The sequence below is a fragment of the Tupaia chinensis genome, unplaced genomic scaffold (genome assembly GCF_000334495.1).
Source record: "Tupaia chinensis unplaced genomic scaffold, TupChi_1.0 Scaffold000348_1, whole genome shotgun sequence".
NCBI classification, from domain to species: Eukaryota; Metazoa; Chordata; class Mammalia; order Scandentia; family Tupaiidae; genus Tupaia; species Tupaia belangeri.
Genome location: NW_006159842.1, coordinates 1,495,248 through 1,518,026, shown reverse-complemented (window position 1 = coordinate 1,518,026; position 22,779 = coordinate 1,495,248). Strand labels below are relative to the sequence as shown.

The 22,779-nt window shown below is 58.2% G+C and overlaps 1 protein-coding gene across 1 annotated transcript in view; it reads left to right on the top strand.

Moving 5' to 3' along the window:
• Positions 1 to 22,779, top strand: part of NECTIN1 (nectin cell adhesion molecule 1) — a 71,905-nt gene that overhangs the window by 39,834 nt on the left and 9,292 nt on the right. Inside the window, exons 3-6 of the mRNA XM_006152319.2 lie at positions 14,619 to 14,969; positions 15,429 to 15,731; positions 16,059 to 16,176; positions 18,245 to 18,396. Of these exons, the coding sequence (XP_006152381.1) occupies positions 14,619 to 14,969; positions 15,429 to 15,731; positions 16,059 to 16,176; positions 18,245 to 18,396 (924 nt within the window). The remainder of the gene's footprint in view (positions 1 to 14,618; positions 14,970 to 15,428; positions 15,732 to 16,058; positions 16,177 to 18,244; positions 18,397 to 22,779) is intronic.

Here is a 22,779-nt window from a genome sequence, read left to right as displayed (position 1 = left end):
TCTCAGCCGGGCTCCGTGCCCTGTGCCTACGTGCTGGCTCCCTCTGCGTGGCAGGATGGGGAGCAGGCCCTGGCATGCCGGGTCCCTACCCAGTGACTCCTGAAACCCCGGCAAGTCTGAGCTGGAAGCAGGCCTGGGCGAGGCTCCTGATAGGTTCGTGTTGGGCAGAGGATCGGGAGTGTGGGAGGGAGAAGACCCCATGCTCAAAATCCACACTGCCCCGACGGGGAACTCGGGCCAAGCCAGCAGGACTGGGGCCAATGCCAGGCTGGGGGTCCTCGCCTCCTCCCTCCCACGTGCCCCCTCACCCCACATGGCCCTGCCTGGTGGGGCAGGAAGAAGATAGGCCATGAGGTGGCGGCGAGGTGCCCATCTTAGCATTGGGCCAAGTGAAGGGTGACTGCAGTGCTGCCGAGAAGGGGTACAGGGAAGGTGACAGCCCGGCCCTGGGAGCAGAGGAGGCCCGGCAAAAGACACCCCAGGACCGGAGCAGTCATTTTATACAGGGGACCTCGCCCCATGCCCACCGCACCTGAATGAGGTGGACGTGCTGGGGCGCATTTTACAGGGGAAGGCTGGGTATCAGGAGGGTTGTAGGACTCGGTGGTGGGTCCGGGCCTGTGAAAGGGCCAAAGCTGACATTAGCATTGGGACAAGCAGGAGAGCCCATGACCTCCCACCAACGTCTTGGCTTCCCAGGCCCAGGGAGAGACCTGCACATGCACACAACGGCCTCCATGGACGGTGAGAGAGCAAGCTGGGGTGTGGGAAACCGCGCCCCAGCCAGGCAGGCCCACTCATAGCCAGGCCCTGGCACTCAGCCTGCCTCTCCTCCCACCGCCATGTCAGGACCCTCGAGGACCCCACAGCTTTGTCCCCCTCCAGTCAGGAGATCGTCGGGTGGGAAGAAAACTGTGATCCACGGCTGCCCTCCCTCTGGGTGGCACCAAGCTAGCACCCAGTCTAGACCTGGAAGGCTGCGAGATTCAGGCTGTTGCTGAAGTGGCGGCCATGTCTGAGGTGTGCTTCGTTCTGTGGTTAAACCCTGGGAGGGGTTAGCACGAGGCCTGGGGCCATGACCTTGGTTTTTCTCGTGGTCTCGGTTAGCATCACATGGAGACCTGGACTGCGCTGGGGCTCCTTTTGGGGTTTACAGGAGTAGTTGGGAGGATGCCTTTTGGAGTTCGCCTTGGGATACGTACAGTGCGTTGGAATGTCACAGCAGAGGTTGGTGTTCTGGAGGTGGGGGTGCGCTCGGGGTGTACCTAGCAACAGTTGAACAAAAAGCCGTTGCTTACACTTGGAGCTCTGGTCGCGGGAAGAATTGGGATGGGGCGGTGGCTGGGCAGGCACAGGGAGGGGGCAGACAGGGGCACAGGAAAACAACGCAGCACGCTGGGGGCTGCCCCACATGAGAAAGTTCCACGTTCACGTCCAGAGACCTCCCTGAGCACACCCCCGTGCACGTGCCCACGGTCGGGCTGGCTGAGGCTGGGGGGCGGCAGCATCAAGGCCATGTTGGGGGTGTTGTCTGTCTCTCATGGGAGAAATAAATAGATCATAAAGACTCCTTCATGGGCCGGGGCCGGCAGGTGGCGTGGTGGTTAAGGACCCTAGACTCCCACATGGCCTACTGCGGTTTAAATCCCAGACCTGGAGGCTCGCTCGCTCGCGCTCTCTCTCTTTCTATCTCTCTCTCTCTCTCCCTCTCTCCCTGAGCCCCCCCTTGCCCTCCCTGGTAATGCTCTGCCCACCCACCCTGCCAGTTCCATTTACGCTACCCAGACTCAGCCTGGATTCTGAGCCTCAGAGGTCTCTTCCAGCAGAGGAGCACAGGGACTCGGGGTTTTGTCTCTTCCTGTCCCGCAGCTGTCCTCCAGGTCATCCTCCAGCCTCCCTGCTGGAGACCTTTGGGTGGGGCAGGACTCAGGTGCTCCTGGGGCTGCCCTGGCTGGGGAAGGTCATCGAGAAAACTGGACTGCAAGCCTTTGTCTATTTCCTGTTTCCGGCTTCCTCTCCTGTCTTCCTGCAGACCTCGGTCATTAGAGGGTATCAGATAAATCTTGGGCCTGAGGTCCCTGAGCTTATGGGGCAAGGAAGGAAGCCTTTCTGTGGCTGGACACAGAGGGGTGTGGAGAAGGGGGAACCCACTGGAATTAGGTCCAGGTTGGGCCTACTGAGACACTAGGGGGCCGGCTTCGCGTGGGAGGGGCTGTGCAGGGAGGGGACCTCCACTGCCTTCTCACCATCACTGCAGCATCCAGGAACAGAAGAGACCCCTCTGCAGGCCTAAGCTTCCTGTCCCAGGGCCTCTTGCAGAGACAGGCTCAGAGTCCCAGGAGCTCAGCCCCAGGCTTGGTGTACTTCTTGTCATCTGTCCAGCGAAGGGGCTCTGCTGTGTAACTACACCCCAAGCCGCAACCTGACTAGTGTGTCTCTCACTGGGTCCAGTCCACTGAGTCCTGCCCAGAAACGCAATGGCAGGTTGGGTGCCTACAGCAGACGCCGCCTCCTTAAGCTGCTTCAGAAGCAGGTGGAGGGGAACAGGTTGCTGTGGGCCCCTCGTCTCTGATCCCCTTCCTGTCCCAGAGTTTGGGCACTACTGTGCTATGTTTATGAAGCCCAGTCCCCAAGGCAGCCACCTGTCAGCACCAGAGACTAGGAGACCAAGGCCTTCTAAAGGGTGGGGTCCTCAGCCATGGCCACCCGCCTGCCTCGACCCGACCCTCAGCACAGTGCAGGGGCTTCCCGCACAGCTCCTTACCGGCACATGTGAGTGCGGCCACCTTGTGAGCTTCATTCTCTGCATCTCTCCTGCGGCAGGGCCCCGGCCCATACCCAAGAGCCCAAACGGTCCTCCCCACTGACCAGGGTCCCTCTAGGAGGCAGAATTCTGATCTCGAAGCCTCGCTGAGGCAGAGACGGTGAGGCTGAAGGCAGAGCTGCCAGCCACATGGAGGAGACTGGGGCAGGGACAGAGGTGCCCGGAGCAAGAGATACCAGGTCTGGGCAGGGCAGGGCAAGGGCTGGTGCTGTCGGGTCCGAATGCCATGAGGAGGATCCGTGTGTGTGTGCACGTGTGTCTGTGCACGTGCGTGTTCTCCTCCTGAGACTGCGAGGTTGGAGCCGCCTGCGTGGAAAGGAAAGACGGGAGTCGGGCCCAGGGTGAGGAGAGCAAACGGCAAAACTTAATGACTTTAATATGAAAGAATTTGCCACTAATTAAGCACAAACACTCCACTAATGCAGAGAACACATGTTGTGGATTTCTCTTAAGCAAGAACCAAATGAGGTGAAAATCCTTCCGAAATGATAGCAGTTTACCAGGCGAAGGGAGACACTGCCAGACCTGGTTTCTGCTCTTGGGAACACAGCCCGGCCCTGCCTGAGCGGCCCCCCTACCCTCCCAGTCTGAGAGCCCTAGCAACACCCCCACTGCAGGTCTCCACAGCTGCACCCTTTCCCCTCACCATCCTACCCCTCCTTTTCCATCCTCTGAGGGCACACAGGCTTCCAGAGGGCCCCTGTTCTCTCCACCTGGCCCCCAAACACACCTCGCTGCCCTCCCTACAGAGCCCCGGTTCTCCAGACAGGAGGGCCTGCCACCCCTGTTCTTGCCCATCTCTGGGTCTTCTGTCCCAGGACAGAGGAGGACAATTCCCAGAGCGCCCCCAGCTGTGTTCCCCGTGCTTCTGCACCCAGCCCGCACTGGTCAGCCCTGGACAGCCCTCACCACTCCACTGCCCCTGCCTGGGCTGTGGGCCACCTCTTCTAGGCCAGAGGTCTCTGTCCCCCAGGGCACGTGTGACGGTGGCTGGAGACAGTTCAGTTGTCCTAAGTAAACAGAGACATACATGCTCCACCTCTGTGGTAGTTGGGAGTCCCACAACAAAGACTCTCCAGCCAGAGCGTCGGCAGGCAGAGCCGAGGGCCTCGGTGTTCTGGGGAAGCGATCTTGTCTCAGCAGGGACTTGCTCAGCGCACTACCGTGGCTGGCAGAGCTGGGGTGGAGACCTGTCCCCTGGTCCCTGGCAGTTCTTCGCCCAGCGCCAGCCCATCAAGGACGATGCCAGCGTTGTCCTAGAACAAAACACTTTACGTGTGCGATTTGGCCCCAGAAGTGGAGTAACAGGGAGGGTGGGGAACAGAAATTTTATTTTGAAGTGTAGGTAATTCAGGAATAGAGGGTTGTTCAGTTTTCACTGAAGCCTTTTCACCTGCGACATACCTCTGTGCCCAGCGCTGTACTGAGAGTGTGCAGGAATCACTTCGCTGTCACCTCCGACCAGCCCTAGGAGATGGTGCTGTTACTGTCCCCACACTGTCCCCGAGAACGCTGAGGCACCCAGTGACCAGTACAAACCAAAGCCTCTCTGAATTCCCAGCCAGGGCTCACGGGTCCGTCCCTTTATACGCTCCCCCTCTGTGCTCCTCTTAACCCCTTCCCATCACATCACATCGGCCCCCACCCTCAACGCTCCTCACCCATCAGTCTTAGATGAGCCTTCCCTGCAGGCGGGCACCATGGACGACCCTGACTGCCTTCCCCGTCCCCTCCCCCTGCCATCCTTGTAGGCAGCTGCCTGGAGCTGCTCAGGGCATCTGCAGCAGCGGGCGCTGGGTGGTCCGACGGGCCCCTCCAGATAGGCAGATCGAGGGCCTTCTGCTTCCAAACAGGTGTTGAACATCTCATGGAAACTACAGGGCTGAGACAACAGACACGTCAATACTGAGTTTTAGAATGTTCTTCTGGGGAAGCCTGGGGAATTCTCCCTCTGCTTTCTCGGCAGCCCCCAGCCACTCCCACCCCCACACTACCCTTCTGAGGAGGCTGCTGCCTACACTCCCCGGAATGTGTCATTAAAAATGCACATTCGGGAGGGAAATCCAGGATGCAGTGTCTGCCACGAGACAGTGTCGTTTGCTGCAGCCAGGGTGGAGCTGGCACCAGCTGCAGACAATGGGACCTGCCTGAATCTTGACTGTCGAGCAGGCGATCTGGGTCTGCGAGGCCCTGAAAGGCCCGGACAGGAGAAACGCCAGCTGCAGTGGGAGGGGTGTGGAGCCAGGGAGCATGCAGACACAAACAGGGCTAAGATCTTGGGAGCAGGGCCTTGGGGCTGCAGCTTGCTCGGGTGAGAAAAATGGTTTTCACCTTATGGTCTGGCATAAGGAAGGAAGGAAGAGGCGCTGGGTGCTAGGAATTAGGGCAGAGAAGACAGGAAAGGAATCCAGATGTGGCAACTGGGGAGTAAGCAGAGAATATGGAGTGGGGAGGGTGGGCAAGAAATCAGGCCGGCCTATGTCCTGTCGAGTCAAGGAATAAGACTCACACCCTTACCTACGTCCCTTCCAGGCAGGTGCGAGCCCGCACTTCCCTCTCTGCTCCTTGGCTAATGTGCAATTTCTAAGAAGCTGCAGTCAGACCTGAGAGGTGGTGACCCAGAACTCAGCCAGCTCGTGGCTTTCTCCACTGACCACATGGGGTCCTCTTAGGGTTAGTGCACACCAGGCTGCGCTGACGAAGGGACAGTGCTATGACAGGTGCATCAGGAACCAGAGCCCTAACTCGATGATGAGAGGAGAGCCCCAGGAAGCCTGCCTTCAAAGGTCAAGTCTAAGGTGGTGCGGGAAGGCTGACGACGAGATGAGCAGGTGATGGGGTTGATCATGTTGCCTAACGTGGCAGGAGAGGAGGTGGCTGGAGGCTGAGGATGCCCAAGATGAGGCCCAGCGCCCAAAGGGACTTTAGAGTTGGTCCTAAGGGCTGAGGGCACCCTGAGAGGATTTGATGTAGAGAGCGACTTCCGTCATAGAGCTCGCTCTGGCTGCTGATTGGAAAAAGGGGCAGAACGGGAACTGAAGGCAGGGAGACTGTGGACAGTTGGGCCTCTACTTAGCGATGGTTGGACTTAGGGTTTTTCAACTTTACAGTGGTGCAAAACCGCTAGGCGTCCAGTAGAAAGCGTCCCTCGAGCACCCATATGACCCTTCTGCTTTTAAATCACAGGAGGTATTCAACACCTTGTTTAAAAATAGGTTTTGTGTAGATGATTTCGCCCAGCTGTGGGCTAATGCAAGCGTCTGAGAGCATTGGGGTAGGCGGGGCTCGGCTCTGACGTTCGTAGGACAGGTGCGTCCGATGTATTTCGACTTGCCATGTGTGGGGGTGCAGGACGTGAGCCCCGCATAAGTCGAGGAGCCTGTGCACTGCCTGTGACTGGGTAAGAGTTGACCTGCACGAGGGGCGAGGCTTAGGGAGGTTAAGACCGTGGATGCCGGGCTCGCAGGGAAGCGACTGGGCTTCCCTTCACGGAGGCCCAGCGTGCCAACCCAGGAGTGTTGAGAAGATACAGTGAGACAGCTAAGCGGGAGGCAGTAAGGGCGAACTGGTGGGACTGGCTTAGGAAGTCCAGACTGGGGCCCGTGGCTGGAAAACTGGGATGAATTTGAAAGTTATTTTGGAACTAGCATCAGCTAGACGTGGAGGTTGCTTGGCTGAAGCAGAACCCCATGGACCCCAGCCTCGCCATAGTGCCACCTTGATGTTCCGGCCATTCCACTTAATCTGGGAGGTCTTCCTGGGGGGAAGCTGGAAGTGCAGAGCAGCCACTTGGTAGACAAGATTCCCAGAGGTTGCTCCAGGGAAGGTCAGCGCTGGGACAGAGAACTGGGTGGGTCATGTCCAAAGTGCAGTCCCCCAGGACCATGGGGTCCAACACACATGTGGCCCTACCTGAGACCATAGAGGAAAATAGCGACCCGCTCATGGGGTCCACAGCGCCCTCGCCCATTTTCCAGTAGGTCCTGTTCCTCTCCACCACCTACCTGAGTAAAGGTGGCAGGCACAGAGTGGACCAAGAGGTGACACCTTGCAGGCTAGAGATAGGGAGGGACAGGGCAAGGAGAGGCCCGTTCCCAGCTGCGGTGGAGTTGGGGGCAGGCTGGGAAGGCCCTGCTGGGGCCCTGGATGGAACAACAGCAGGAGACAACCTGCAGGATCACTGCACAGTGGGAGAGGACAAAGCCCAGCTCCCTGCTCCACATCTGTCCCCCAGCCTGTCCTGCAAGGTTGCAGAGAGAGGTGGGACTTGCTGGAGCACCCCCATCACCGCCAGCTCAGGGCTGACAGCGGGGCGCCTGGCCAGTCTAGAGGCTCCTGGGCTCTGCTCCTTCCCGGGGCTTTTCCCAGGCTGCCGCGCCCCCTCCTCTCCCACGCACTGTGCTCACCCGCCCAAGGCGCCGGGCGCCAGCCCCACAGCCCATCATTAACCAGCTCCGTGGGGAGAGTGGGGGGGCCTCAGCCAGGAGGAAAACATCGGCAGTTTCTGTGACCCTAACTGGGGGGGAGGGGTAGGCGCCAGGGCTCGGACAGTAGCAATTAGCCCCTGACTGTGGGATTATGGGATGTTATCACCACTGCTGGCCAAAGGCCCCAGAACACCTGGAACTGTCCCAGCAGACACGGCCCCCACAGAGACTCCCCAGGGCCCACCTCCCACAGGGCCAGGGCTGGGCTCTGATCCACACCTGGCCCTTGTGCCTTCTTGCTGGGTCCAGCCCAGGGAGGGGCGGTTGCAAGAACTGGGTCAGAGACCCCCTCCTGGGTATCACGGGGAGTCTGGAGGCAGGAGTCACAGCCTGGGCACTCCGGAGCCCCTGGGCTAGTGGGACGTGAGTCTGGGGCGTGGGTACGAGACAGGACGAGTGGAGTGCAGAGACTTCACAAGCCCTGCCCATGCAGTTCTTGCTGGCAGATGCTTGGATCCAGGTGACACTGACTGGCAAACCCTTCTGAGAGAAGGGACTCTCTCCCCAGTGGGTTTGGCCTCTGCTTCAGAAAGCGAGTGGCTGGCCCGCCTGGGAGTTGACGTGGGGGAAGCTGCCGCCCTAGGAGGAGGGGGCTTAAGCCCTTAGGTGGCTGTGCTGACTCAGCGGGTTTCGGCTGGAGGCCCGGCCCCTCCCCGTGGGTGAGTCATTCCCACTTACCATGTAGCTGGGTGTCCACCGGAAGTCCTGCTCCTTCCTGCCAGCTCCTGGAGCGGGAGGGAGCATCCCTAGAAAGCCTAGAGTTGGATCCCATAGGGTACTGGCCCCGGGGGGACACGGCACCCCCACACACTCACACCTCTCTCAAAGTGCTGCCACTTCCTTCCAGGCCAGACCTCTCCTTTGGCCCACCCAGCCGAGGGCTTCCAGGAAGAGTCTCAGGAGAGGAGGGGCTGAGCCAGAAGAGAGCCCCAGACGCCCCTCACCTCACCCGGTACCCCTTTTATCCACCCACTGGGCCCAGTCTGGCCATCTAGGCTAGTGAAAGAGGGGCCTGAAGTTTTACAGGGCAGGAGGGGACACTGCTCCAAGTGGGCAGAGGGGGGCAGAGCGTGCCACGCCTGTGGTGTGGGAACCTGTGGCACCGGTCCGCGGATTAGCTGCGTGGCAGGCAGGACAGGCAGGCGGGCAAGGGCTGGGGAGCAGGTTTGTCCGCCACAACTGAGGAGCCTTTGTGTTTTGTTGCTGAGCTCGGGCTTTTGCAGCTCTGTGACGTTCGGGGGCCGGTCCCACGCCGGCCTTGCTGGCTCAGCACTCTGGGAGCCCAGGCATCCCGAGCTGCCCGAACTGAGCTCTCGTGGGGAAACTGAGGCACTCGAGCACAAAGCCCAGGGCCTGAGTTACAGATGCTGGAGCCCACAAGTGCAGTGCTGGAGGTTGGAGAACGGGGGTTTCCTGGAAATCCCTGGGCTGCAAGAGCTACCCACGGGCTTGGTTTCCGTGGGTGTCTTCACCCTTCACTCCCCACCCTCCCTGGCTCTCCTGCTCGCAGGAGACTCCCCAAAACCCCCATTCTGACCCACCACCAGACGTCTGGTCACCAGACTCCAGTGCAGGGTGACCTGCAGGCACTGTTGCTTCAATCCATTGTAACTCATGGCCACGCCATTTCTCACAGGGGACCAAGGAGGCTCTGAGGTTACTTTCTGGTCCACCCCCCCACAACGAGGCCCCTCAAAGGCAAGCTGAGCTGGATGCCGCTTTCGTGGCAGGGTGGCAAAAGCCTGGAGCCGAGTACTGCTCCTCTGTGCCCCCGGGCAAGCGACCCCTCCGACTTCACAAATGATCGATTGCATGGTTCATTGAGTTCCTGCATGCTGCCACAACCCCCGCTTCCACATCTGGACCAGCATCTGCTTCTAGCAGAAGGGAGACTGCAGGAAAGGAGGGCGGGGTGGTCCATGGACAGCCCTCACTGTCTGGGGAAACAGAAACTCAGCAGGGAACCCTCCATGTCCTGGGTCCTGCCAGCACCAGATGGGACACAGTCAGCTCAACTCAAGGCCGGGACTGCCCCTTTCCTCTCCTCTTGGGGCGTACAGGGACAGGGACAGATTCAACACACAGGCTGGGAAACCAGATGAAGGGGTACAGATGGATGTCCCAGGTAGAGGGGCGCATGCAGGTGTTGGCCGAGTAGGAAGGGGTGGCAGTCACCAGGGCCTCCTGGAAGAGGGGGTGTAGTAGCCCCAGTGCAGTGCCCAGCAAGACGTAAGTGCCCAGCAAATGCTTGTCAAGGGACTTTCCAGGAAGAGAGACCGACTGCTTTCTAGATGAGTGATGGCGGTGATGAAGGCAGCTGCAATGGATTGAGCATTTCATTTGTGCTAAGTGCTTGCTGCGTTTCCTGTGTACCCCCTCGTCTAACCCTTCCAACAATCTTACAGGGCAGGCATGAACTCTTAAAACCCCTCTTTTGTGGATGCGCAAACTCAGCGCAAAATCAAAAGGTCAGGTCGCTTCAGTGGCAGAGGTGGAGTGTAAGTGTGCATGGCTCCGTCTTAGTGACCCAGCCCCAGCGTACTGGCCGTGGGTGGCGTCGGAACACCAGAGGTAGGAGACTCAGCGGGTGTTCAGCTATCGCCTGGACTGTTTGGTGAAAAGGCTGGGACACGCTGGAGGAGGGCTGTGCAGCACCAGGCATCCCTCCTGCTGCCCCCTGGGGCAGGTGGTTCTTGACCGAGGACCTTTCCCTAGGCCTTTCAGGGGAGGCTCATGCCCACCTGGTCCAGACCCCTACCCCAGTCACCTTCCCTCTGTTTTTGGTGGTGTACCCTCTCCCCCATGGGCTCATGAGAGTCACCTGGTGTCTGCCCCACTCAGACCAAAAGCCCCTCGATCTGCCCCATCTAAGGAACTAGGGATGTTCTCTACCACCCTGCATCCTTGGGCCAAGACAGGTACCCCAAGAAAAGCTCGGTCCCAGGTTTCTAAGTGTGGAGTCGGAGAGTGGGGGATGGCAGGGGGAGTCTTCAGGTCTTGCCAGTCTTCCAGCCCTTCCCTACTCTGGGATCTCCTTCAGTGACCCCCAAGCCCCTGTACTCCAATAGCTGCCTTGTCCCCACCCTCAGAGCCTCCTGCCCTGGCCCTGTAACAGCTATGGCAGAGAGGCTGCGAGCACAGTGGATCCCGGCCGGGTGCCTGGGGCACCTCAGCCCCTGCAGCACCTTCCCCACCCTTCCCACCCCTGGGCACTCAGCAAACTCCCTGTCCCCGACACTGACACTGACAGGACTGAAGACTGATGGCCCACTGAGGACACAGCAGTGACCTAAAGGTGGCTCATGCCCAGGCACTGCATCTGGCTGCCCCCTACCTGTGAGGGGGGGTGAGAGGAGACACTTCAGGAGCTTGGCGGGCAGCGTCCCTGCAGGCCCACCATGCCTGGCACCAGTCCTGAGATGGCTCCTGGTGCCCACACCCTCCCCCTACTCTCACCCGTGGCCCAAGCTCTCCCGACTGGCTTTTCCTGTTCCTGGCTTAGTGTGGGGCAAGTTCCCCAATTACACTCGCATTATCTCAGCCGCTGGGCAGCCTCCAGCAGGCTGGGCAAATGGGGTGGGGGAGGGACAGAGAGTACCCCATCATCCCACCAGGGACGGTTAGCTGTCGGCCAGTCAGCAGGAGTGCTGGGCTGTCTGGCCCTTTGCCCTCACCGAGGCACTGTTTCTGGGGTGACTGTGCTGCCATCAGTGGGGACTGAGGGACCATTGAGACTGGACAGGCCAGCCTGCTTCTTTATGGGAGGAAAGTGGGGCTCTGGGGGGCCATCATGCCAGGCGGGCTCAGGGCAGAAGCAGGGGAGAGCCAGCTCTGATTCGGGGTGGGTGCCTCTCCCGTGGTACACCCACCTACCCACCCACAGTGCCTCTGCCAGGAGATGTCAGATTGGCACCATCTCCAAAGTGCCCCACAGACTGGCTCAGGAGACAGCCAGAGGGATGGGGTGGGGACACCCCGACAGGCTCTGAAGGGTCGTGTGGATGAGCAGGTGTAGAGAAGGAGAAAGAACACCAGTGAGACCTACAGGGCATGGCGAGGGCCCGAGACAGGCCTATTCAGCGCAAGCCCTACCTGAGCACCTACTGAGTGCTGGGCCCCAGAGAGATGGCAGTGACCTGGGAGGCCTGGCCTGTGAGCTCCTAGGGATGAGGGGGACAGCTTCCTTTGCTGACCGTAGGCTCGGAGATGGCTCTAGCGCAGAGAAGAAGGGAGTCCCAAGTCCCCACTGTTGGATCCCAGGGTCTCTGGAGAGGTCATTTGGGCCATCCCTCTGCCTCCGATCAGCACAGGGCCCGCCATCCCTGGCATCGCTGATGGTGCTCAGGAAGCTGGCTAAGGGAGGTAAGCCAGTAAAGGGGGAGCACCACCGTGGGGGCTGGTGGGGTGGGGCTAGCTTGGGCAGGGGAGAGCTGACAGCAGAGCCGGGGACAGCGGCCCCCAGAGAAGGCGGCTGAGCCAAGCTCGGGAAAGGATGTGTCAAACAAGATATTTTACAATAGGCAGGATAACACATTTGGTGGGGGCCGACCGCAGGGCCTAGTGATTAAGGGAATGAAGTCCCACATGGCTAACAGCATGGTTCGAGTCCCGCACTTGGCAGCTTTAAAAACACACCAGGGGCCAGCAGGTGATGTGGTGGTTGGGATCCTGGATTCGTACATGGTCGTCTGTGGTTCGAGTCATGGACCTGGAGGCTTGAAACTCACACCAGGCACGTGTGCGTGCATGCCCAAAATCCCAAGAGGAGAATGGAGGAGAAGGGGTTGCAGCGTGGCCATCCCCCCTGGAGAATGACTTCTTGCTTTCTGTCTCTTTGTCTCTCTCTGTCTCTTTGATAAGCGCACACACCCTATAACAAAAATCTTTCCCCAAAAAAAGAAGAAGAAACAAAAAGAAAAACACACCAGGTGCATGTGTATGCCCAAAATCCTAAAAGGAGGGGGAGATGGAGGAGCAGGGGTCATGGCACCATTAGAGGGGTGCTTTCTCCCTCTCCCTCTCCTTGACAATTAAAGAGAGAGAGAGAGACAGACAGACAGACAGGAAGAACGGGGGCGGGGGGGAGACTGGAGGAAATTGACTCGCTCATTCAGTGCTGCTAATCACTCCCTTCTCCTTGAAGTCTACTCCCTCGGCTTCGATTGCGATTTGTCTGGCAACAAATGTGTACTGGCACCTACTGTGTGCCAGATGCTGGGCTGGGCACGGGGAATTCAGAGACGGGAAAGACAGCCCCTGGCCTGGAAGGTCCACAGGCAGGTGGAGAAGCCAGATGTGCATGCATTCCGAGGCAGGGAAGGGCCAAGCTGGATGCGGTGGGCTAGCTCTGGCTAGGGAGGTCGGGAACCTCCATGGGTGGAGGGGAGGGCACTGCCTGAGCGAGGCTGGAACCGCATGGCTGGCTCTGTGGCCCTGGGGACAGACCTAAGTGGTGATGATAAATCCTGGGTCCCAGTCACTGCAAATAGTGGCAGAGTGGATGCCAGAGGGAGGGGGGAACGCTGAAATGCAGCGTGTTCTGAGGATGGCCCAGTCGGGTGTGTTCAGAGACACGGTTGGGGAGAGGCGAGGGTAAAAGGCAGGTGGTGATCGAATGCCGAGTTAAAGCACCGAGATGTGATTACGAAAGCAATGGGAGCCAGTGAAGGCCTGGCCACGTCCAGGCGCCTATGTCCCCCTGCCTGGCTGGTCTGAGAGGCCCCACCAGGGCCTGGCAGGCGGCATGGTAGTTGTGGAGCTGGACTCCCACATGGCCAACCATGCTTTGAGTTCTGGACCTGGTGGCTTGAAAATCACCGGGCATGTGTGTGCGTGCATGCCTCAAATCCCAAGAGAACGGAGAAGGGATTGCAGCATGGCTATCCCCTCTGTGGGGCGATTTCTCACTTTCCTTCTCTCTGTCTCTGGTGAGCACATGCGCCCTCTGACAAAAAACCTAAAATAAGTAAATAAGTACTTTTTTAAAAAGAGGGGCTGGGGCCTGCAGGTGGTATGGTGGTTGAGGCACTGGATTCCCACATGGCCAACAGCAGTTCGAGTCCTGGACCTAGTGGCTTGCTTTCTCACTTTCCCTTTCTCTCTCTCTGGTCAAATTAAGAAATAATCATAACAAATGGAATTAAATAAATATTAAAAAAAAAAAAAGAAGAAGAATAGAGAGGGGCCTGTGGGAACAGCAGGTGGCAGGGTAGCTAAGGGGCTGGACTCCCACATGGCCAGTCATGGTTCAGATCCCAACTAGGCTTAAAACTCCAGCCAGACATGCATGCACTTGTGCCCAAAATCCCTGGAGGAGAAAGGATTGCTGTGTGGCCGTTCTCTCCTGGGGAGGTGAGGTCTCACTTTCCCTCTCACTATCTCTCTCTGTCTCACACGCCCAATGGCAAAAACCTTAAAAAAAGAAAGAGAGAGAGAGGCCCAGCCAGCACACCCCAGGGGACAAGGACTCAGTCCACAGTGAGAAGACCGTGGGAGTAGACGCAACCACGGCCGCTGTGGGCTGATGTTCACCCCGAGCTCCTGCCTCCCTGATGCACTCTCATCCATTAAGCCACTCGGCGCCCAGCAACGCTGTGAGGGCGCATAGCGGGTTATCCGCCCCATTTACCAGGGGAGCGTGCAAGGCCCAGGAAGAGAGCAGCTCATGCCCCTGGACTGGGCTCTTGCTGGAGCCAGTGCGTTCGACCCTATCAGAAATGAGGGTGCAGCTGTCCCTCTGGTTCGCTCACACGGAGCAATGATGTATCACTGTATGGAGTAGAGGGTTTGTAGCTACACAGAGAAGTACAAGATGGCCCAGCCATGGTGCCACAGGTGACAGGATATTGCCCCTCAGTGCCAGATACCATGGGGCAAACCAGAGCTTTGGCTCCAGGGTTGAGCCTGGGCTCACTGCGGTGTGTCAACACCTGTCACCCTGGCCGGCTGGAAGGACTGGTGGGGGGCCCTGTGGTGTGATGGGACCCCGTCCCATCTGTCCCTTGCATGTCTCTCTCTTTCTCCCTTTCATAAAAGAAATAAAAGTAAATTCGCTTTATAAAAAATATAGATAGATCCCACGAAATTACCAGGAATATCTCTGAGCAGTGGGACCACGGATGTTATCGTTTTCTTCCCTGGGTGTTCCAGGATTACCCAGAGTGCTCCTAGAACTAGTCGTTTATATTTTAATAATCAGAAAGAAAAGGCTACCGGCGACCATAAAGGAAAGGCCAGTGCGGGGGGACACGGCGCGGCTGGTTGTGGTGCCCGCCCGCCCTGACGGCGTCCTGCCCTCCCTTGGCCAGGTGCCCACACGCAGGTGGTCCAGGTGAACGACTCCATGTATGGCTTCATCGGCACAGACGTGGTGCTGCACTGCAGCTTTGCCAACCCACTGCCCAGCGTGAAGATCACCCAGGTCACGTGGCAGAAGGCCACCAACGGCTCCAAGCAGAACGTGGCCATCTACAACCCTGCCATGGGCGTCTCAGTGCTGGCGCCCTACCGCGAGCGGGTAGAGTTCCTGCGGCCCTCCTTCACCGATGGCACCATCCGCCTGTCCCGCCTGGAGTTGGAGGACGAAGGGGTCTACATCTGCGAGTTTGCCACCTTCCCTACGGGCAACCGTGAGAGCCAGCTCAACCTCACTGTGATGGGTAAGTGGGCCTGCAGCCCTCCTCAGGCCTCCTCCGTGGTGGGCACGGCCCTGGAGCTGGGCTTCCAGTCCCTTCTAACCAGGCTGTCCCACAATTCACTAGGGGCTGGGTTCAGGGGCCTCGGCCCCGGAGATTGCTGAGGCCCCGTGTTCAAGTGGAAGCCCCACTGTGGGACCCCTCGTGGGTGGCCAGGAAACAGTCAGAGGCAGCAGACACACAAGAAACAGAGCTGGACCTGAGCAGCCGGCTTAGATGTGCCAGGGCTGCAGGGAGGCCTGAGCTGGCACAGGGGTCATAAGTAGTAGGGGAGGGGCCACAGGTAGCCGGGAAGAACTTTCTGCAAGAAGCTGGGAGGGGTTTGGTGCAGCATAGCAAAGGGGCAGGACAGCCAGGTAAGCCAAAGGTGAGGCCTGGCAGGTGCCTGGCCCTAGGTCCATGGCACTCTCTGGTTCCCCACAGCCAAACCCACCAACTGGATAGAGGGCACCCAGGCAGTGCTTCGAGCCAAGAAGGGGCAGGACGACAAGGTCCTGGTGGCCACCTGCACCTCAGCCAACGGGAAGCCCCCCAGTGTGGTATCCTGGGAAACACGGCTGAAGGGCGAGGCAGAGTACCAGGAGATCCGGAACCCCAACGGCACGATGACGGTCATCAGCCGGTACCGCCTGGTGCCCAGCCGGGAAGCCCACCGGCAGTCCCTGGCCTGCATCGTCAACTACCACATGGACCGCTTCAAGGAGAGCCTCACCCTCAACGTGCAGTGTGAGCAGGGCCGAGAGCCGGGTGGGCAGCCTGGGCTGGGGTGCCGCCCCCACCTCCACTCCCCTCCTCTGCCTGTCACGCCCCGTCACTCCTCTTCCCTCACTTCTCCCAGCCCTCCTCCTACCTCCTCCCTTTCTCTTCCTGGAGTGCTCAGCCCTTCCCGTCTCCTCCTGCGGCCCCATCTTCCTCTTCTCCTTCCTGGTCCCCTTGCCTACTGCAAGGCTCACAGCTCTGCACTCTCCCCGCTCCCCTCCTTGTCCGAGGCGCCCTGGCCCTGAGCCCTCACTCTGAACTTGCCGTCTTCAAACCTCCTCACTTGCCCCACAGATGAGCCCGAGGTGACCATCGAGGGGTTCGACGGTAACTGGTACCTGCAGCGGATGGACGTGAAGCTCACGTGCAAGGCCGATGCCAACCCCCCGGCCACCGAGTACCACTGGACCACGTAAGTGCTGCCGCCCGTGGGTTGCGGGTTGCCATGGAGATCTCTGCTGGGTCGTGGGGGCCAAGAGGGGCAGGAGAACCATTCCTGAGGTGGGGGGGCTTCCCATCTTCTCCCTAATGAAGAATTCTGTCATGTTTTCTCTGGTGATTCAGCCTGATTCACTCCCACTCCAGCCCCCAGTGTTTATTTTTATCGAGGTGTCCCCAGGGAAGCTGGTGTCTGAAGCACCCAGATCTGTCCTTGTTCCTATTCCTTCCCTCCGACATACTTAGATTCTCGGGGAGGGGGTAGCAATCAGTCCAGACACCTCACTCCAGCGTGCCTTCCCACATCCCGTCATCCCATTCTTTCTAAAACTATTTATTTAATGTTATGTATCATTATTTATTTAATTTGCTACAGGGTGTGTATGTTCACCAGAGAGAGATGGGGCAGGGGGGTGGGTGTGAAAAAGTAAGCTGCCAGGTCTGGGATTTGAACTACGGTCAGCCATGTGGGAATCTAGCACCTCAAGCACCATGCCACCTGCTGGCCCCCATTGTCCCATTCTTGACCTCACAGTCTTTGGACCTGGCCTTCTGAGAGGCCTGGCTCCCCACCAGCTAGCTCTCTTCCCCAGAGAGGAGCTGAGTGAAAAAACTCAGAAGACCAGGACCTAGAGGAAGCCTGGAAGAAGGCTGACCTGGGAAGCCCAGGAATGGCCACCCAGATGAGTCTGTATACCCTTTTCCAGAAAGTAGAGAGTACTATCCTGCTCATCCATGATCCTCTATTTCTGGAACAAAAGTCTTTAGGAAGGGACCAGCAGGTGGCACAGTGGTTAAGGCGCTGGATTCCCACATGGCCAACTGTGGTTCGAGTCCCAGACTCAGCAGCTTGAAACTCACCGTGTACATATACATGCATGCCCAAAATCCCAAGAGGAGAATGGAGACAGGACTGTGACATGGCCATCCCCCCAGGGGGTGATTTCTCACCTTCTCTCTCTCTCTTTATCCGCTGAGCACACATACTCTATAATAAAAATCTTCCCCAAAAAAGTGCTTCTGCAGGTGCTAGTGGGCAGGGGCTGTTTACTCATTTCAGCTCCATAGACTGAGGAACTGCTGGCTGCACAAAACAATAGCTTTGTGGCATCCTGGATCAGGAGGAAGGAAGGAGGCCCCATCCTCTACCAACTCCCAGAACATTCCCCGTAGAATGGTGCCATGACCCAACCCACCCAGCAAGGACAGGAGAGTGCAAACCAGAACATGGCAGCTCTTTCTCCTGCCTGGAGGAGCGTATGAAAATCCAGAGTCCCAGGCCCTCGCCCGGGGGCTTTGCTTCAGGCACTCTGTACCATTAACTAGCTGCCTGGGAGACCGAGAGCCAGCAGCCAGAACCATAAGCAGAGGAAGAGCCCTCCCCCGGAGTCCAGGAGTCGCTAGAGCGCTTACCCTCTGCTTACTGGCTGTGCTTCCTTGGCCTGGAACCTCAGATCTCATCTGTTAAGTGAGACCAGTACCTACCTGTCCTGCCTGCATTCAAAAGATGTTTATGGGCCAGCCAGGTGGCATGGTGGTTAAGGCGGCTGGATCCCACATGGTCTACTATACAGTTCAAATCCTGGACTCAGTGGGGGTGCTTTCTCACTTTCTCTCTCTCTATCTCTGGCAAGCACACACTTCCTAAAGCAATTTTTTTAAATAATTATTTATTTAATTTAATTTATTTATTTTTTAAAATTTGACCGGAGAGAGACAGAGAGAGAGAAAGTGAGAAAGCAAGCTGGCAGGTCCAGGACTCTAACCACAATTGGTCATGTGGGAGTCCAGCGCCCTAACCACCATGCCATCTGTGAGCCCCACAATTTATTATTTTTTTAAAGGCATTCATTATGATGATCAATATGGAAAGTTGAATATAAAACGGTCAAATGCAAGAGATTATGATTAGTATTGGATTTCTTCCTTCCAAGGCAGACCCTACCCCATAAACTCAGCAAAGGGCTGGGGAGTGCAAGGCCCAGAGGTACCCTGTTGGGGCCAGAGAGTCATAACCCCATGTGTGTCTCCGATTCCTGCAGGCTGAATGGCTCTCTCCCCAAGGGCGTGGAGGCCCAGAACAGAACCCTCTTCTTCAGGGGACCCATCAACTACAGCCTGGCTGGGACCTATGTCTGTGAGGCCACAAACCCCATCGGCACCCGCTCGGGCCAGGTGGAGGTCAACATCACAGGTAGGAAGCATGACCTCCCCGCCTCTCCCCACCTGTGAGTGCTCCCCACCTACACCCCACAGTCAGGCTGCGTCGTTGGCGGGATGTTTGTGCCTCCTGCTGCTTCTCTGGTTCTTCCCCGAGCTCTGGCCGTTGGGCTTGCTTCGCTTTTCTCTTCCCTTCATTTAGGGCTGAGACAGGTGACTCCTGTGAGAGAGGGGCAGGAGGGAGGAGGGGAGTGCTGTTCACAGAGAGGCCATTTAGGGGTGGAGGGGTAGCGCCTGCCCTTGGATCTGCCTGCAGAGCACACCTGGGAGCCAGGTTGGTGGGGGTGAGCTTGCAGAGGGAGCTCAACGCCAAGCTCTGCGTCTGCAGCTGAAACCTGCAAGGCCTGGAGGGCGATGCTTACCAAAGCAGGGAGACGGGAGAGAAAGCAGGGGTGTAGCCCCAAGCCGTGGTGCGCCCTGACCTGAGCTGCCGTATCCTCCGCATCTTTCTCGCTGTCAACACAGATGAGGTGGCTCGGTCACCAGCCTGCCAGGACAAAGAGAGAACAAGAAAAAGAGCTAGGATATTCCAGGGAGGGATGCCACAGGGACTCAAGGAGTGTGGGCTTGGTGTCAGACAGCTGGGACCCTGAATGAGCCTTCATCTGTAAGTGGGGGAGAAGGTGACCTGCCTGGAAGGGTCGTTGTCTGACTGACACATAATGCAGGTCGGGTTGCTGGCACGGGTCAGCCAGTAAGTGGCCAGTGCTGTATCATTACCGTCGTGACCTCCGTCATTATCATCATCATCATCATTAATGGAACCCTCCAAACAAGTGGATAGAGGGGTTCGACGCCACCTCTCCTTCATGAAGGAGCGTCTTTAAAGGTGCCGGGGCTAATTGCAGGATGAGAAAGAACCTCCCCGAGCAGGAAGCACTGTGGCGCTGTGGGCCAGAAGTAACCTTGGGATACAGGAAATGGGTAGTGCTGATTGGGCTCCAGGCACAGCCTTCGTGAGCCCCCAGCCTGTGTCCCTAAAGTGAGCGCACATGTGGGGGCATCCGGGCACAGCTGCCAACCAGCAGCCAGAGCTGTCCAGGGACGGGAGCTGCCTGTCCTCGCAGCCCTCCTGTCATCTCTCTCACCTGGGGCAAGAGGCACCCTGTTTTCTTCCACTCCCCGCCCTTGGATCTTGGGCTGGTTATGGAGGTAGAAGAGTCAGGTTTGAGACCTGCAGGTGGTGAGGCATCCCTCTCCCAAGCTAGGATTTGGGGGTTCCCACAGGCTAGCAAGAAGAAAGGGGAGCCAGTGTCACCCCCCTCCTTCCCTCCTGGAAAAAGTTCGAGCAGATCTCAGTAAGAGCCTCCTAGGTACTCAGGCTCTGGTCCTGGGCTGGGGCAGATGAGGCGTGGTGGGAAAAGCAGGCTCACATTCCATGAAGAATGTCTCAGGGAGGGTGACCACTGTCATGGAGGCAGTGGCACACAAGGGGTGGCACAGCTGGACCCAAGCGTGCTTGCAGCACCGACTCTTCCTAGCTGTGTGGCCTCGAGTGAGTCTTTCTCCTCTTTGAGCCTCAGCTTCTCCATCTGAAATAGGGGGGACCTTATCTCCGGTGCCTTAGGATCATGCAGACCCCCTTCTCCCAATGGTGGGCTGCAGGGCAGGTGGGCTGGGCCCCAGGCTTCTGGAAGAGAGAGACCCACAGCCTGACTCTGTGTTGACAGCCCATGAGGCAGGAGCCAGGGAAGCATGGTGGTCACTGATCGCTGATGGGCCCAGTGGCTGCTTAGCTGGCCCTCCCTCGGGAGTGTCTCAGCCCCCTTGGGGGACTCCACCAGGTGGCCTCCTTGCCCTATGCCCTTGGGTCACTTTCAAGCAGCAGCCAACCTCGCCATCCTTCATCTCACATCAGCCATGCCCACCCCGCTCACTGGGGGCCACCCCGCGGGCATAGCCGTCCCACCCTCTCAGCCCAGGGACAGGTCTGGAGGGAATGCATGAGTGAGAAGGATAAGTGGAAATTTAATTTTTCATCCTGGCCATCCGTTCGGGTAATAGCTTTGCCCTGGGCACATCTGGAGAGGGAGATGAGGAAAGCTGTCTGGGGCAGGAGGAGGGCATGTACCAAAGAGGTGCATGCACTGCGGGACACCCCCATACTAGGCTGCCGCACACCTGTGCAGGCATGCTTTGGCCCAGGCCTCTCAGGGCCCTAGGTTCCACAGGAGATGGATGGCACTGCGTGTTCCCTGCAAGACGAGTGCATGGGCAGCGTGGGTTGGGGCGCCCTGGGCAGGAGGAGCACATGGAAACGGCTGGCCCAGCCACACAGGGATAGGACAAGCCGCTTCCCACTGTCTGCCACTGCAGCCTCTGGAGGGTGGTCAGCAGGGAAGCAGTGTGGGGAAGCATTAGCCAGAGCCTTCATGGATGGCTCCAGGACCCAGGTGGGGACTGTCCCAGGGGCCCATTCGCTGATGGGGAACAGCAGGCCCACAGGTGAGGGAGCCAAGATGAGCCCAGCAGTCCGGATATTTCAGTGGGGCCCAGTCTGAAATATCCGCCCTGGGACAAGTCCATTTCAGAGGCCCTTAACTGAGATGCAGTTTCACAGGGCTGGCCCAGTCGTCACAGAATTCCAGAGGCGGTCCCATCCGTTCTCAGGGTAATCCTAAAGTTGGGAAGGGGGCCTCGGGTGTGGCCTTGACCAGACTAGAGACTGAGGCAGCATCTGTCCTTGGGGGTGTCAGCAGAGTGATCAGTCCTCGGTCCTCGACCCAACCTCCGCCGCTCACTTCCAAGAGCAGGACACGGAGGCCACAGGGGTGTAGATGTCTGTCTGATCCCCCTTTTCAGTGAAGCCTGGACTCATCCATTGGGAGCGAGGGTAATAGGGTCTGCCCATCGGGCCAGAAGTTCTTCAGACCATGGTGGTGGGCCTTCGAAGCCTGTATCTGTCTGAAGAGGGTGTGAACCTGCAAGTGTGTGTGCCCACAGGAGTATGGGTACGTGCCTCTGTGACTGTGTAAAATCAGCCAGTGTGAGCAGGTGAGCAACTGCCTACACACCGAGTCTGCACATGGGAGCCCGGCTGTGCAGACGGCAGTGTGTCGGGGAGTCCGAGAACACAGCTGTGTCCCTGCATTTGGGAGGGTTCTGTACCTCAGCTTGCTGAGGCCCCGCCCATAGCCTGACACAATGCCTTGCACAGCTGCTGCAGCTGCAGGGAGACCAGGCTTCCTACAGCCTGACCCCAGGCCTTCCCACGCTCCCTGCGGCCGGCTGCACTGCATGCTGGGAAGTGTAGTTTTCAAAGCTTCCTGGTCTAATCTGAAGCCGGAGCATTTCCTGTCTGAGGAAGCTCCAGGCATTGGTGTGGGAAAGGAGACCACACATCCTCTTTGACTGCAAACCTCCAGATCCTAGGTCCAGACTGTAAACCCTAATGCCTCACTCTATCTCAGACTTATCCAGAGGCCCCGACACCAGCCTACCCACTTCAGCCAGGGAGCCAGGGTCCCAAAGGAATACAGAGCCCCTGCTTCCCCTTGGTCCTGGCCAGCCTGGCTTTCCCAGAGGGGAGGCTGCAACCCATCAGGAATGGAACCAAGCTCCCCACTTCGAAAGAGGATGTGAGTAAGGCTGGCTGGGCCCCACCAATGAGTGTAAATGACCCCATTGGCCCCCCTTCGCTCTCCTCCCAGCTGCGTCCCTTGCAGTTCCCTCCTGGCACCCAGACAAGAGCTACTAGCTGAATGTGACAGCTGGAGGGATGGAGGGGGAGGGGTGCTCTATTCCACACCACACTGCTTGCAAATGAGCTCTGTCCCTGCTCCCACATCTTCACTCCAAGGTGTGCCATGCTGGGCGTCACCTCCCCTTCATCTGCCTGTCCGCAGCTGACCCTAAGGCAGCCAAAATAACCAGGCTTCCCTTTGGTCCCAAAAGATCCCCAGGGAAGAGTAAACCTCCTTAAGACTTAAAAAAAAAAAAAAAAAAGTGGACCAGCAGGTGGTGTGGTGGTGAAGGCTCTGGGTTCCCACATGGTCTATGGTGGTTCAAGTCCTGGACCCAGCAGCTTGAAACTCACTCCAGGTACATGTCCAAAATGCAGAGAGGGGAATGGAAGGAAAGGGATTGCAGTGTGGCCATCCCCCCGGGAGTGATTTCTCATTTTCCCTGTCTGCCAAGTGCATGCACCCTATGGCAAAAACCTAAACTAAAAATAAAGAAAGAAAAGTTAAACAGAAGGTGTGAAAGAGAAAGAAAGCCTGTACGTACGATCCAGCCCTGGGCCACCACAGTACTCCTCCTGTCCCCACTGCAGTGAGACGAGGTCCCCCGTGTACCCTCACATGGTTTATCTGCGCTTCCCCCAACCTCCTGTTCTGCTAGAGCAGGGCTGTCCTCT